The sequence below is a fragment of the Danio aesculapii genome, chromosome 16 (genome assembly GCF_903798145.1).
Source record: "Danio aesculapii chromosome 16, fDanAes4.1, whole genome shotgun sequence".
In the NCBI taxonomy this organism is placed as follows: domain Eukaryota; kingdom Metazoa; phylum Chordata; class Actinopteri; order Cypriniformes; family Danionidae; genus Danio; species Danio aesculapii.
This window is the reverse complement of record NC_079450.1, coordinates 30,694,599-30,711,035: the sequence shown is the minus strand read 5'-3', so window position 1 is coordinate 30,711,035 and position 16,437 is coordinate 30,694,599. Positions and strand designations below refer to the sequence as shown.

The 16,437-nt window shown below is 35.9% G+C and overlaps 1 protein-coding gene across 1 annotated transcript; it reads left to right on the top strand.

The window, feature by feature from the left end:
• Positions 1-803: 803 nt before the first annotated feature.
• On the top strand, positions 804-15,919 carry tbc1d31 (TBC1 domain family, member 31). Its single transcript, XM_056476008.1, has 22 exons — positions 804-1,106; positions 1,205-1,351; positions 1,912-2,027; positions 2,108-2,286; positions 4,143-4,294; positions 4,388-4,547; positions 4,807-5,007; positions 5,453-5,620; positions 5,731-5,810; positions 5,921-6,067; positions 8,182-8,315; positions 8,425-8,558; positions 8,669-8,848; positions 10,484-10,716; positions 10,805-10,957; positions 11,052-11,187; positions 11,822-11,914; positions 12,169-12,309; positions 12,458-12,655; positions 15,112-15,196; positions 15,372-15,464; positions 15,634-15,919. Exons 1-22 carry the CDS (start codon positions 1,036-1,038, stop codon positions 15,777-15,779), a joined length of 3,147 nt encoding a protein of 1,048 aa, XP_056331983.1. The 5' UTR covers positions 804-1,035; the 3' UTR covers positions 15,780-15,919.
• The last annotated feature ends 518 nt before the right edge of the window (positions 15,920-16,437 follow it).

The window sequence follows — 16,437 nt, the reverse complement described above, 5'->3', positions numbered from 1 at the left end:
TTCATGGGAAAATGTTATTTTTATGAATAAAACAGTCACGTTTTTATTTTGAGAAAAACCTGCGTCCAGTTGTGATTTTGAAGTAAAAACTTTAACTGAAATTAAAGTAGTCAACATACTTTCCCAGCTTAAGTAGGACAAAAATAGCTAAAACATAAAAGTATTTATAGTCTTCCGTCAAAATACATATGCTTTTAGCCTGAGAAAGAAATGGCAGACCTTTTGTCTGAATGTATTGTGTTACTTTATAAAAATATGAAATGTCTTTTTCTGCGGAGTAGCTGATTTATTTTAGAGCACACTTTTAAAAACAGATTCTTTATTGGAATTAATAATTTTATTTCTTATTGCCATTTACTTTAAGAATAAGATTTCTCCAATTTAACAATCTAGGCTTTATTTAGTCTCACTATTGCTAAGTTTCCTGTAATTTGGATTTTCAATAATTCTGACTTTTCATGCAAGTTTATATGCTCAAAATAATCAACTTTTTTTTCAAAAACACTTTTTTTCTTACAACGTTACAGCAATTGATTGCCTTTTTGCTTTTTACTGGCAATTTAAGTGCAGATATTTTATCTTGTAATCAATGTATTTTAAAATACAATTAGGAATGTACGTTTCAGATTGGGGGTTATAATCACCATAAAATCAGATTTCTGCAATTAAATGTGTAATTTGATTACAAGCCTTGCCTTTATTTTTCTTTCCACGTAGGGTCACGTGACATTTCTTTAAAACAACTTCAATACCCATAATTCAATTTCCAGCAATTGTTGTTTACATGCGTCACTTCCCATAACTGAAACTTGTCTTGCTGCTTGGTTCTTTCTTTATTTTAAACCTAACTTCTAACATAAACACGTATTATTAATATAATTATTCTCGACGTGAGAGTAAGGTTTAACAACAAGCATGACAGTGAGTTATTAGTGAATCTCTGAAAGTTAAATTTCCCGCTGCGATGTGCGTGTGAGGCGGGAGTAACGTTAAGGTTTGCTGGAGAATCTCAGTCCATGCTAACGTTAAACAAACATGCAAGTTACAGATATCGGGCCCAGAGAAGACGGGAAAATATGGCACCGAAAATTAGTATCAAAAAACGGGTAAGTGTGCCATAATAGGCTCGGAGCAAACGTGCAATGAGATTAGACTCAATGGGGTAACTTATGTATGTAACGTTATCTATGTATGTATTTTCCAGCGTTCTGGCCACTGTGATCCGCAACGCGTCTGCTCGTCAAACCAAGACGGTTCGATTCCTGCATGTGGCTTTCGACACCACTGGAGAGTCGTTTCTTGGTGGTGATCATCATGGCAATATATATGTATTTGACATCAGCAGGAACAGGTATTGATTATATTTCCCATGTTAAAGAGAAAGTTCACCCCAGAAATGAACATTTACTTACATAAAGAAGATATTTAGAAGAATGTTTGAAAGCAGTAGTCATTGCATCCTTAATAGGAAAAAATTAATGGATATTGGTTTCCAACATTCTTCAAAATATCAAGTGGACGTTGAAGTAAAGTTGGTTTTATATTAGCACATTCGTTCAGTGACAACTTGTGGCATGCTCCCTATATTGTTTACCATGGTACTTTGAATATTCGGTCTAAAATCACATATACTGTAAGTGTGACTTCAAAACAACATGAGCACTATTTATTTGACTGAACAATGTTATGCTTTGAGAGTCATTGGCAGTAAATATGATTTCACTATTTAGTATAAGCAGAGTACTTTTAAAAATTATATTATTAGGAACAAATTCTGAATGTGTGAATATAAAATCAACTTTACCTCAATGTGGAGGCCGAGTAAATATGTTTTGGGTGAACATTCCCTGTAATACATTTGGTGACCTGCTGATCATGCAATTTCATATCTCTCACATTATCGCTCGTCAGATTCAAGCTAGTCCAGAAAACAGGCCAGGCATGTACTGCTTTAGCCTTCAACTTAAGAAGAACTACTGAGTTCCTGGTTGCTCTGGCAGATTACTCCATCAAGTGCTTTGATAAAGGTGAGACACATTAGTACAGTTTTCTCATAAAGACATGCTCGGATTGAGCTGTTCTAACCAGCATGATCTCCTGTTTGCAGACACCAGGCAGCTCGTGAGCTGGATGCGGGGTCATGAAGGTGCCATTTCCTCCTTGTCCATCCATAGCTCAGGCAGCTTCGCCATCAGCACGTCTTCTGACACCGCGCAGCTCTGGAGCCTCGACACCTTCCAGAGAAAGAGGAAGCTCAATGTTCGTCAGTCGGTTGGCATACAAAAGGTTAGTGTTGTTTTATTCTGAAAATTAAATGACTAAACAAATAAATGTTTTTTTCCTATAGACTACATGCTTAAAAAAGCAGTGATATGAAAAGTTTTCAGTGTATACATACAAAACTGCTATAGCAGTTCATCCATATGGTTAAAATTAAATAAACCTACATACATTATATATATTTCATTTGTCAAGCAGTGCTCAAAAGCAGAGTTTATATTTGTTCTATTGGTCAAACCTGAATAATCGGTTTCTTAAAAATGAAAAATTTCTTAAAAAATTAAGAAAACAATTTACAGTTTTGAAAATGAAAAATGAAAGGCTTTTAACAAAAAGTAGATTCATTCGTTCCTTCAGTCATTCATTCATTTTCTTTTCGGCTTAGTCCCTTTACTAATCTGGGGTTGCCACAGTGGAATGAACCGCCAACTTATCCAGCATATGTTTTATGCAGCGGATGCCTTACCAGCTGCAACTCATCACCGGGAAACATCCATACACACTTATTGACACACATACACTACAGACAATTTAGCTTACCCAATTCACCTGTACCGCATGTCTTTGGACTGTGGGGGAAACCGGAGCACCCTGAGGAAACCTACGCGAACACGGGGAGAACATGCAAACTCACAGAAATGCCATCTGACCTAGTCGATGCTCGAACCAGCGACTTTCTTGCTGTGAGGTGATCATGATACCCACTGTGCCACCGTTATGCCCTAAAAAGAGTGTATATTTAAATATGATTATTAATGAGTGTATTTTTGTTCTAAGTAAACAACTTAGAACAAAAATAAGTTGTATCTTATTGTAATAAATAGATTTATAAAGGAAATTGAGGATGAAATATGATAGTTAAATAAAAATACACATTTTGGCAAAATGTATGCACAATACATTAACAGGCTTTAATTTTCCGCTGTCTCCTGTTTACAAAATAAAAGACCACATACATAGTAATTTTAATATAAGCTTAGATAAACGTAAAAATATGGAAGGAAAATGATCATTGCTGTAATGTCATTAGGAAATATTGTGGCCAATCAAATGCTGGGGTATGCATAGTAATGATCCCCTGTGCAATGTTATGGTCTGTGTTGTGTAGGAATTAATTATAGTTGAACCTCATAGTATGTCATTTCCATGTACTGAATTATTTAGCTATGCCTAGGTACTGTATATCCAGCTTTTCATTGTGTGGCATCTTTAAATGAAGCAATTCTTAGGATGCCAGCATCTTCAGGACAATTACATTTACATCCACTGAACCTAAACATGCTATATTAACCTCTTATGGCCCAAGCTGTTTTTTTACATGCATTTTTTGTTTCTCTTTGCTATTTGGGCTTATTAGAGCCTAATTAGACTAAAAACCTAAGTCTCATCTTTTGATACGATGTACTTTTAGAGAAAAATGATGTCCAAATATGTGGACTTGTGGTCCGAATTTACATAAAACACTTTTTCCTAAAAATGTTTAATGCATATTTATGATCGATTTTTTTTTAACTTGCTTTGACTATCAGAGAGTAGAAACAATTATTTTCCCATTTTGGACAGTTAAAAATAGTGTTTGGGACATTTCATTTGCTGCAAAACAGTTGCAGGATGACACTGCATGTCTGTAACAAAATATAAAACGTTCAAAGTATTTTAAATAGCCACTTAAGAGCTAAAATGTGCTGTCCACATATGTTGAGAGTCAAGCCCTGGGAGGTTAAGAATCATGTTGGGGATTTCAAACATTGATATCTTTTGTTAAATTGAAGATTGATTATAATCAAAGAATTCATATTTACTCATCCCTAGTTACTGTAAAAGCTCTGCATCAGTCCCTCATTCCTGTGTCTTTGTTGCAGGTGCTTTTTCTCCCACACAGCAACACGATTCTCAGTTGCTTTAGCGACGACTCCATTTTTGCTTGGGAGACCGACACTCTTTTCTGCAAATATCAACTGCCTGTTCCACAGGATGGGCCCAGAATTCACTACAGGACTTTTGCTGTTACACAGTAAGACTGGACTAGATTTTAACTCATTTTGATTTTAGAAATCGGTGAATTGGAAAATGCCATGTTGTATGAAATAACTATGGTCCATTGTAGAAATGGAAAAACACTTGCTGCTGCTGGACGCTCCAACCTTGTCCACTTATGGTGTCTGGACAGTCGGCAGCTCATCAGAGTAATTCAGATGCCTTCAAATGTCAAGACAGTGAGATATCTGGATTTCCTGCCGGATAGTTTTGATGGCGGATCCAACCAGGTAATAATCCCTCTGCAACTTTAAGATTGTGCTTTAAAATGTACTTATTGGTATACTCATTTAGAATCTACTGCATGACTTTGCAATACACAGTCTCTTTGGACTTAGTCTATTGGAATGTATTATGTTCTTGTCAGAAGAATAACTATTATGTAATGAATATTAATAACTATAAGGAACCTTATTTGAAAAGTTCACATCTAGGATCCATGTTATAAGGTTATTGTGGAAAAAACACATTGTAATGTTCTCTCTTCAGACTCTGGGTGTTTTAAGCCAAGACGGCATCATGCGCTTTGTCAACATCCAGTCATGCAAGCAGCTCTTTTTAATCGGATCCCATGAGGATGCAATCAGCTCTGCTACTGTTTGTCCTAAAGGTCACCATATTGTAGCAGTGATGGACAGTGGAGCTATTAAAATCTATGATGTGCGAAGTCTTACCACAGAAATCAGTAAGGTAAATTACTTCATGTTTATTCATTGAAAGTTTTTCATTAATTGTTAGTTGTTTCACTTAGAAGGACACATTAAATAAGCTAAAAGAATTTAAAAGAATGTTTCTTTATATAATTCAAAATATTGAAACTAGTTTTCATCATATATTAAACAGCACAACTGCTTTCAGCATTGATAACAAGAAATACTTTTAGACCGCTCACCAATGTCTATGTTCAGAATGCAGACAAACGTAAAAAAAAATCTCCATTTTGTTCTTTACTGGCAGACTGTCTGCATTTTTAATAACTGATGGTAATTAGGTGTCAAATGTATGCATTTAGACTTAAAGACATCTGTAAAGACATGAACAGAATTAGTTTTCATCCCTCTATATGTGGTTTGAAAAACAAAATAGATTTTCAAATCCGATTTCCAGAGTCCAGTATTTGTTGTTGTTTGTGCAGCCTCCTCAGCCTTTGCTGAAACGGGTCACTAAAGTTAACGTCAGTGATGGATCATGTCTGAAAATGAAGGTGAACACTGGGGCAGGTCAGCGCGCTGTGAAAACATCAGGACGCAGAATCCAATCCAAACTTTTACCAACTTCTGTTTCTACTCTGGATGACAAAGAGGTTCTATTTTTATATTTTGGCCACATTAAAATTTATATTGCTTTTCATTTTCTGTTTTTAAATAACCCTAACATATTACCTGATTATGTCTAATCATCTGTTTTGTGTAGAATGACTTGCCTAATGGCCTAAGCAAGAAAAGACTACAAGCGTTACTAAGAGAGTTTGGCGAGTACCCAGCAAAATACAGGTAATGTAAATAGTGTTGTGCTAAAGCCGCTATATACACTACGGTTAATAGAATGTGCTCTGGTGTGCATGACTGGTTTATTTGTATGTATATTTGTATTTCATCCACAGGATGTTTATTTGGCGTTCCCTGTTGCGTTTACCTGAGAACCATGCAGCTTTCAGCAGCTTGACTGATAAAGGCCTGCATTCAGCTTACCTGTGTCTTCAGGAGCAGTATCCCATCAAAAGCCACAAACTACAGAGAGGCCTGCAGAGGTTCAGTCAGTTGACTATTTGAAGCCAATTTATTCTTTATAGGGTGTGACACGTTTCATTAGCTATGCTTCCATGCACCTATGTTTATGCACATTTTTGGAGATGCGCATAAAAAATGGTTGATGGAAACGCCAAAATCTGCATACATTTTAAAATGCGCATTAAAAAAACGTATGCGCATAACGGAGTAGGATAAACCTTTTATTCGATAAGAAAAGATGCGCATAAACTATGATGGAAACACTTTTACCGAACAAATTCCAGTATGCGCATTAGAGTCATGTGATTTTGTTTTAAGAGATCATGTGATGATAAATATGTGTGAATGGATAAATCAGCAGGCTGAGCACATTGTAAAACTTCTGAAATGTTGTAATCATTCTAAAACACTTTAACCATTTCAGTATTATGATATTATTAATTACCTACAGAATAAAGAGCGTCTGTGCTCTGCGTCTCATGCATTGGCTTCTGAGGCGCAAGTCATTTATTAAAAGAAAAAAAGATTCACGCAGCTTCTCCTACCGCAGCAAATTCCATTTATACTTTTGATATTTGGCACCAGTTAACCAGAAAGTGACGATTTTGTTGTCTTTGATGAAAATGCTGTTTATTTGCACGTCTTTTCTGCGATATTCCATTTTTTTTTTTTTTTTTTTTTCTCAAGTAATTGTTATTGTTTAATCTGTTGTTGGATCCGCTGAGGTAGAGGGAGAGACAAGAAGGAAGAAAAAATAAATATATATATATATATAGACACACATACACGCATACATACACATGCATATACACACACACACTCACACATACATATATATATACATACCTACACATACACACACATGTAATGATAATAATATAAATAATAATAATAAAAGTAAATTTGAGATGGACAGAAACAGAGAAAATAAATTTAATACAATGTTTTTTTTATTATTGTTAATTTTTAATTAAATAATTTTTGTTTAATATTAGAGACAGTTTCTGCCTCTGATGTTCCAGTTTTAAGCACATAAATTTAATTCACATCTTTGGATGGAACATGGCTCCTGTCAGACTCACAATCAGGGCCGTGCAAAGAAAAAATGTTAATTATCACAATGTTATTTTCCCTTGGTGAAATGTTAATGCAATAAAACTGTCATATAGTTTCAAATATATGTACAAATACAGCTATCAAGTAAATGGGCCTGATTGTTAGTGCCATATGAACCTGTTAATCAAGTTACAATGCACAAATACTGACGTTAAACTTTACAAAAAATACAGCTTTTTTATTTGTGCTAATTATCAATAACTAATGATATGAAAAAAAAAAATTGTGATCATATTTAATGGCCAATCGCCCAGCCCACTTACATTACGTGTGCTTACTGATTTTTCTAACTATACATGCAATTAAAGGTATAGTTCATCCAAGAAATGAACAATTTCACACTATTTACTCACTCTCAAGTGGTTCCAAACCTTTATGGGTTTCTTTCTTCTGTTGAACACAAAGAAATATATTTTGAAGTCAGCTGAAAACTTATCTATTAACTTCCATAGTATGAAAAACAAATACTATGACAGTCAATGGTTACATGTTTCCAACTTTCTTCAAAAATCTTCTTTGGTGTTCAACAGAAGAAAGAAACTCATGGAACAAATGAAGAGCGAGTAAATGATGACAGAATTTTCAGTTCAACTATCCCTTTAATGCACATCTCATACTCGTGCTGTCAATTTTCTGCACAAATTAGTTTGTCCACAAGGTGGCAACACTGAACCGTGTCATTTGTCTCACAGTCAGAAAGTAAATGGAGAAGGAACAAGAATGACAACCTGTTGAAGATGGCACTATAAAAAGCACAAATGATACCACGCTCTTGTGTTAGGGGATAAAAACAGTATTTTAAACTTTCCAAACATTGGACAAGCAATAAATCTTTCTAGTGTGCGTGTGTCAAGCTACCAGTGTTCATACAAAGTCAAATGGAATACACTTGGAAAGATTTAACTCTTGTAAAAAACGTGTACTTTGGGTATTAATTGTAATATAGATTTACATACCATACTTTAATGTCTAATACTAACTTGCATTCATATATTTGTCTTTTGATTTAACCCGGCAGAGTGTTGTCTGCTCTCGCTCACTGGGCTGCAGTCTTCGGTGAGACTGATTATGTTCCCCTGCTGGCCTTCCCGTTCGTCAAGCTGTTCCAGAACAATCCTCTGATCTGCTTTGAAGCAGTGGCCACTGTCATTGGTAGGTGGTGGTGTTGTTGTGATGATGCACCCCTTCTCTCTCTGGCCGCGATTCAAATGTTCAGTCCGTAGCCGGGAGACTTGAAGTGTCTTGAATTGCTCTTTTGCAGTGAACTGGTGCCAGCACTGGTTTGAGTATTTTCCCAACCCTCCGCTTAATGTGCTGAGTCTGGCTGAGAATGTGCTGGCCCATCATGATAAAGAGCTGCTTCAGCATTTTGTTGCCTGTGGCGTTACCTCACAGGTAAAACACGTCCACACAAGTGTTTATGTGACAGACCTTGACTTCCAAAGAATTTTATTTTGAAGCCAAAATGCAGCTAATGCCCTCCACACTGTGCTTTGCTTCTCCAGCTGTATGCGTGGCCTCTTTTAGAGACTTTGTTCTCTGAGGTCCTGATGAGAGAAGAGTGGCTGAAGCTGTTTGACAATGTTTTCTCCAATCATCCCTCATTCCTGCTAATGGCTGTGGTGGCGTATGTCACCTGCTGCAGAGCACCGCTACTGCTCTGCACTGACAAGAGAGATTTTGAGGTATCATTTCAGATATTTATAATGTGTTTATATATTCAGAAATAATGTGAGCGAAATTTATGAAAAACTTAAAATAAGTAAATAAATACATGTACATTACCGGTCAAAAGTTTGGGGTCAGTAGGATTTTAAAATGTTTTAAAAAAAATTTTTCCTGCTCACCAAGGCTGCATTTATTTAACAAAAAATACAGAACAAATTGTAAAATTGTGAGATGTCATTGCACTATAAAATAACTGTTCAAAAGTAGTTTATAATGTAATTTAATAATTTATTTCAGTGATTTTAAAGATGAATTTTCAGCTTCATTACTCCAGTCTGCAGAGTCACATGATCCATCAGAAATCACTCTATTATTAATTATTATTATTATTAATGGTAATAGCAATAAAAGCAATAATGACTGGAGTAATAATTTTATTTGAAGCTACATACAATAAGTTATAAATATATATTTATTGAATACATTTTTAACAATTTAATATATTTTTTAAATTTTAATAAATGTGACGAACAGAATAATTTTCTTTCAAAAAAACTTGAGAAAAAAAAAACTGACCCCAAACTTTTGACCGGTAGTGTATATACACACATACATGCACAAAAACACTTGTACATATAAAGAGGTTGGTCGTTGAAACTAAAACACTGGCCAATTTAGTGTTGAAGGATTAAAAAAACTAACAATTTCACACTATTTACTCACCTTTAAGTGCTTCTGAACATTTATGAGTTTCTTCATTCTGTTAAACACAAACAAATACTATGGCAATCAGTAGTTACAGGTTTCTTTCGTGTGAAATCATCATTGGTGTTCAACAAAACAAAGAAACTCAAACCGGTTTGGAATAAGTGAAGAGCGAGTTAATGATGACAGAGTTTTCAGTTTTGGGTGAACTATCCCTTTAATGCTTCAGAGCACCGCTACTGATCTGTACTTACAAGAACAATTTTAAGTTTAATATCAGATATTTATATGATCTTTTTATATTCGGGAAAAAATCAACTAATTTTATGAATATGTTTTATAAACACACACACACACACACACACACACACACACACACACAAACAATTGTACATAATATATGTATAATTATCAGTTTCTTTGTCCACTTGATTTATATTGTATAGGTTTGAATGCAGTCTTAACATTTGTGTCTTTTATTAAGGTCTGATAACATTTCTTATAATTTTCAAAGTGAAAACAAATGGCAATTGGTCAAATAGCGTAGTAATGTTTATCTGTTGCGATTGAAAAAAGGGATTATTTCAGAAAATACTGTTTTAACTGTTCTGAAGTTAAAATTCTGAGTTTGTGTTGCCAAAAAAAATAATAAGAATATTCCTCCTTTGACCAGTTGACATTTTATGTTGTAAATGACAAGATTTTAATTTCAAATTAAGATGGAAGGAAAATATTTGTTACATTTGAATAGTTTTACTGTATTTTAATTCAATAAACAGTTAATTGATGAACATAAAATATTTTTGAAAAACTTTGTTTTATTGACCCCAACATTTTCAATGGTAAAATGAAGATTATTAGCTGTTTATTAACAGTAGTTATAGAGGTTCAATAACAAATGCAGACATTAGATGCATTTATTATTATGTTGATCTTCCCCAATGTAGTACTTTTTCCATCATCGCAATAGTTTGGACATTGGAGCTATGCTGAAGGAAACCTATCGGTTGATGGACAGAACCCCTGCCGACATCCATCCTAGCTCTGCGCTGAATGATTTTAAACCTCTGACTCAGGGCCAGTATCCTGTCTTCAACAAATACCCCACATTCATAGTGGAGTACCAGTCCCAAGAACGCGAGAGGATCCGCCAACAAGAAGTGGAATATCTGAGAGAGAGGTGCAAATTCGTAAAACTGATACGGCTTATCGTTTCAAATGATATGCAGCTTTTGCAATAAGTTTTCCACTTGTATTGCTCTGTTTAGACAGGAGGTTCAGAAGCTGCATGCTGAGGCAGTCAGACAGCAGGCTGAGTTTGAGGCCTGGTATAAACAGCAGGAGCTGCTTCTGCAAGGAGAAGAGCAACGGAGACTAATCCTGCAGGAAGAGGAGAGTAAACTCGCACAACAGAGAGCCAGGTGAGACTCAGATCATTTGTCTGATCTCTCACTAATGACTAGATTTCATGTGTTGTCATTTCATGGTTCATCTGGTGTATTTTACTGTGCTCAGATTGGCCGCCATGAAGCGCGAGCTGAAGGTGAAGGAACTCAGTCTGATTGATTCTTCTAGAAGACGTTTCCTTAAGCACCAGCAGGATCAGCGCAGAGTACAGCTCAAGAGACTTGATGATGAGATTCAGAGAAAGGTTCAGTTGTTGGCATTTTTACCAATCTTTTTTAAGTTAATTTAAGCAATTTAAAGGGGAACTATTATGCAAACAATACTTTTATGAGGGGTTTAAACACCCTTGTGTGGCAACAGACTGAATTTAACCCGCTTCTCATGATAAAAATATATATTTATTAAATTTTTTATAATCACATTTCATACAAAAAGGGCAGCAATGAGTTGATTGACATTCTCTGGTGTTTTTATGATTCTGCATTCAGAGGTTAATGTCCAAACATTTATATAAGTTCAGTATTGCTGTTGCAGATTAAATAACACAGAAAACGTGATTTAAATATTTTCCAGTGGATCCCTTTTATTAGTCCACATTATTTCAAGTTAAATGAACAGTTTTCCATTTAACTGTATTAAATTTTATTTTTGTGATGATTAGGCTAAATTTTCAGCAGCCTCTAGTCTTTTGTGTCTCATGGTCTTAAAGAAATCAGTGTAATTTGCTGGTGGTATATGCTTAATATTTTTTGTGAACATTTTTTTTATTGTTGTGTTTTTTAGGATTCTTTCTTGAACGAAAAGCTTAAAATGAACATTATTTTTGGTAAATGGTAGGTCAATTTTGGTACATTTGTGTATATTTATATTGTACTTAGATGGCGCTGCGCGATCAGGAGACAGCGGTCGCCGTTCAAGATATAGAAGTCAGACAGATGGAACTTGATGCCCAGAGACAACTGTTTGAACAGGTTGGCCCTCATTAAAATCTTGGCAAATGTCTGTAGAGTTAATGCACTAGGAGTGTCCAATCCTTATCCAGCACGGCCATCTTCATGCTGAGTTTGGCTCCAGCTTGTCCCAGCACACCTACCTGGAGGTGGCCTGTAATCCTGAATACCTTGATTAGCTGGTTTAGGTGTATTTAATTAGGTTTGGAAGGTGGACCTATGAGAGCAGAAATATGTGCTTAACCATATCCTGATCATTATTTTTGGCCTACTAGCAACTGGCCAGAGAGCAAGAGCGAGTGAGTCAAGAGGTGCAAACAGAGGTGGATACGAGGAGCCGAAGAGCTGAGGCTGACCATTATACATTTCAAAACCTCATTCACGCAGATGCAGATATCAGCCAGAAAAACCAGAAGGTATGCTGTAGTTTTTATGGAATGTGTATGATTATCTTTGTTAGAGATCTTACTCCACCCCTGCTTGTTTCCTTTTTTTCATTTCCCATCTTTCTGCTTGTATGTAGGCAGTTTTGATGAGACTGATTATGAGGATTAACTTTTTCAGATGCTGGTGGAGGAGTCTCTTGCGGACGCAGGGCAGATGGAGGTGGATGCTGATTGGCAGGCTGAGGTGATCAAGAGACTGGAAGAGGCAAAGGAAAGGCAGGAGAAACAAAGAGAGAGACTTGTGAACCTCGGCAAACAAACTCGCGCTAAAGTGGATAAAGTAGTCCAATTAATGCAGGAAGTGGAAGGAAAGCAGGTGAGAAATGACATGTAAGGGCCAGGACACACCAAACCAATGGTCTGCAGTTGAGCTTTGTTGGTCTGTTGGTCCGGCTAGTTGGGTTGGTGTGTTCCAGACATATTTGCCAGACACATAAGTGAATCCCCTCCCATGGTGCATGACAAATACTGTTATAATGGTACAAAATTCTGCTTTGTTTACACTTGGAAGTTGTTTGCATGTTGGAAGTTCAGTTTCCCCTTGCGGAATGAGAAAACAGACTACTGCCTCTCACGAAAAGACACAGTCTCTTGCACGGGCACAGAACGTGGGTCTCGTTTCAGTCGGCTTTTGTCTGTTTGGTGTGTTCAAGAGCAGCTTTTTGATCTAGACACTATCCAATGTGAGGCGAAAACACAGTTTGGATTTCGCTGGTGCTAGTTGTTTGATGTCGGCATGATGTGTCCCGGCTCTAAGGGTACAGTTACATTAGTGAAATTCTGTAGGCAAAAAAGGTCTGTCGTCAGTACAGCTAATGTAGAAGACACTTTCAAACAAAATGTGTTTTTAGATCAAATTATTATGGTCAACTAACCCCTTTTCAAAATATTTATGACATTTTTATTTATTCAAATGACTATATCATTTTATTTTCTATATTTGTTTATATAAACATGAAAAACCGTGTCAGTGTTTATTTCATTTAGAAATTCATATCAGTTTTGTCTATAAAAGTAGCTTTTCTGTTTAAAATTTAACTTACATATATTTACTTTTGTACTTGACATCTGACCTTGATTGACTTAACCAAAGAAATGAACCATAGATTTTTACATTGAAGACTGCCATACATACTTATAACACATTTGCCGTAGACTAGAAGTAGTTTAAAGCGGTGGTCCACTATGATATCATATTTTAAACTTCAGTTCATGTTTAATGTACATGTGTGAACATACACAACATCTCTGAATGTAATACGCTCAAAGTTCAACGCATAGGGAGACATTTGCTTTTACAGAGTTAGCTTAGCAAACGACAGTTAGCTTAGCTACAGCAAACAAAGTTTGGAGACTACAAAAAATACATCTATGTTAGATCACAAGTACTTCCGGTTACGCGCATTTACCACACACATACATCCTGCGCAGTGAAGGATCATGGCCAGAGGCACTGTAATGTTATAGCAGTGAAAGCTAAAAGGGCGTCTAAACCCTGCTATTTCCACAGAGTTTGTTCTGTTTCTGTATTTGGGCTTCCAAAGGACAAGACACAAAGAGAGAAGTGCTTACAATTTAATATTAATTATGTTCCAGAGAATTAAAAAAGAATAAAAAGATATAGCTAGCATTTGACAAAGGAGAGCTTCCAGAGTCTCTCTCAGTGTAGTGCTGGATTGGGCTAAAAACTCCTCAAAGAAGGAGCAGCTCCAGCCATAATAGCAGAAGCTGTGGATTGTGAGCTACAGCCTGTAAATATTTTTATTTGTTAAAGTTGATCTATTACATGCAGTGTCTAATGTTAACTGTATAATGTAGCTAGAACGTAACCAAGGATGTAAACAACAGGAAATGCTGTTTGGCACCGTTAACAATTTAGCTACAAATTCATATTTATCCATCAAACCCCTGTAAACACCCACAATCTTTACCAGCATTGCAGTGTCTCTCAATGCAGCCGCTTTCCCTGCGTTCTACATCTCAAATAACCAACTCACAAAATATATTTGAATGTTTTATATTACTTACACATGCTTATTCTGAATATATGTGAAAGACACTTGATTTTTAGAGAGCTGGCTTGAGGTTCAGCTGTGTCCTCCTCTGTGTCATTTTCTGTGATTCAGGTTCAAACTGATACGGTTAACAGCTACTCTGACAGTGTTTACACAGTGCAAAAGCGTGTGCTAGTAGAGGCATGATGCTTTTTCTGGTGACATGGAGCCACGAATCACAGCACATTATGTTAGCTGACCAATCAGAGTCTCTTGAGGGCGGGCCTTTCGGAGGAACTAGGAAATATGATAGTCGTTTTTATGTTAGCTGAGTAGCTGTATATAATCGAAGTAGGATAAATGAAAAAATAATGTGATTTTCTACAAGTGAAGCATGAGCACACATCGCTTTGCATCTTCTAAACACAACCAAGCCTTAAAAATACACTTTGGACCACCCATTTAAAGGCGTTAACCAGCCATTGGCAAGTTGTTTAGAACTTCTGAAACAAATCTTTATTTTTAATTTTTTGGCCTGATTTTCTTTTGATTTTGCTGATTTATTATTATTATTTATTAACTGCAGAACTTCCAGTTGCATTAACTGCAGACATTCCCAACTGCAGCTTTTTTTGTGCACTTACAATTTTTTTTACAAGTTTTAGTAAATCTGGGCTTTATTGTTTTGTTTTGACATAACAAGTACACAGACTCTTAAGTAGTTCACTTTCATTATAAAAAGTGACCGCTCTTTCACATTATTTTGATATGCTTTTAGTGGGATGATGTAGTAGCCAAACAAGCCGAACGTGAGGACGAAAGACGGGCGGCCACTTCTGTTAACGCACAGGAGGATTCACTGAGTGAGTTGAGAGAAGCACAATAAAGCTTTCCTAATGTAGTTAAACAGAGAAATGCGCTGAAGTACTGTACAATTACTTCTTAACTGAATCAGTTTAAATGAACTAGAGTTACTCTAGTTGTTAGTTTTCGTCCTTCCAGATTTGCTAGGAATATCTTTTAATATGTATGTTGCAGATCCTCAGAAAGAAAAGAGACGTAGATCTCCTTGCTCATCCAGAGGGCTTCTGTACAAACCCACTGACATTTCTTCAAACAATCAGTCAGACTGTGAGTATGATCAGTATAAATTAATTCAATTCAATTCACCTTTATTTGTGTAGTGCTTTTACAATGTAGATTGTGTCAAAGCAGCTTCACATAAAAGATCGTAGTAAATTACTACTGTGTCATGACCAAGCAGAATAAATAAAGCTCTTACATGTGCGCTACTTTATAGTTTCTATAGATCGCGGCCGAGGGGAGCTGGACTCAAAGGAAAGGGAGTTGATGCAGGAAATCAGAGAACTGAGGATGAAATTAGCAGCCAGAGCCAGAGCGACTGATTTTCTCTCACCTTCAGCCAGCTCCATACATTCACACTGACCACACTGGTCTGTGGACTGACAATGTGTTTTCTTTTTAGTTTCTTTTTATTCATATTTTTAAGGTAATTGTCCTGTTATATATATAATTTTTTTATGTTTTTCTATTTAAGAATGGAAAATGTGTCTTATGGAGTGTAATAAAAATGAGTTAAAGTATTTGCTTATTTTCATAACATTTTCTGTTCATTTGGAAGAATCTTGGAGTAGATATTGTTCTAGAATATAACAAATGTTAAAGTCCCCATGAACCAGAAGCTGTGACCCTTTTGTTTTCTCGCATTATAACGCAGTTCCTAGAGAAACGGAATATTAAATGACACATAAGTGGGCGTGGCTTGTTTTTGTTTTTTTACTGCTAGCTGAATGGATGTAGTAAAGTAGGCATTTCATTCAGAAAAATCAGGAAAAGAGTTTGGGGAGAGTTATTACAACCTAACAGACACCTCCTCCTCACCATTTCTGTTTGTTGTCAAAACTATCAGTTGCAGCAGTGTGGTTAAAAATATTAGCCACGCTCAATTCCTCAGAAAACATAATCTGACTAATTAACTGAAAAACAAACCAGGAAGTGCTTTTAAAGATTTCAGTTAAAGATTATCGCCTCACAGCAAGAAGGTCACTGGTTCGAGTGGTTTGGCTTTTTATTCCAGTGAGTC

Bases quoted from the DNA above. Each gene is read 5' to 3' on its own strand.
- tbc1d31 (XM_056476008.1), top strand. From the start codon at position 1,036: ATGCAAGTTACAGATATCGGGCCCAGAGAAGACGGGAAAATATGGCAC. The intron at 8,849-10,483 runs GTATCATTTCAG...TCCCCAATGTAG, and splicing joins CTGACAAGAGAGATTTTGAG to TACTTTTTCCATCATCGCAA. The intron at 10,717-10,804 runs GTGCAAATTCGT...TGCTCTGTTTAG, and splicing joins GTGGAATATCTGAGAGAGAG to ACAGGAGGTTCAGAAGCTGC.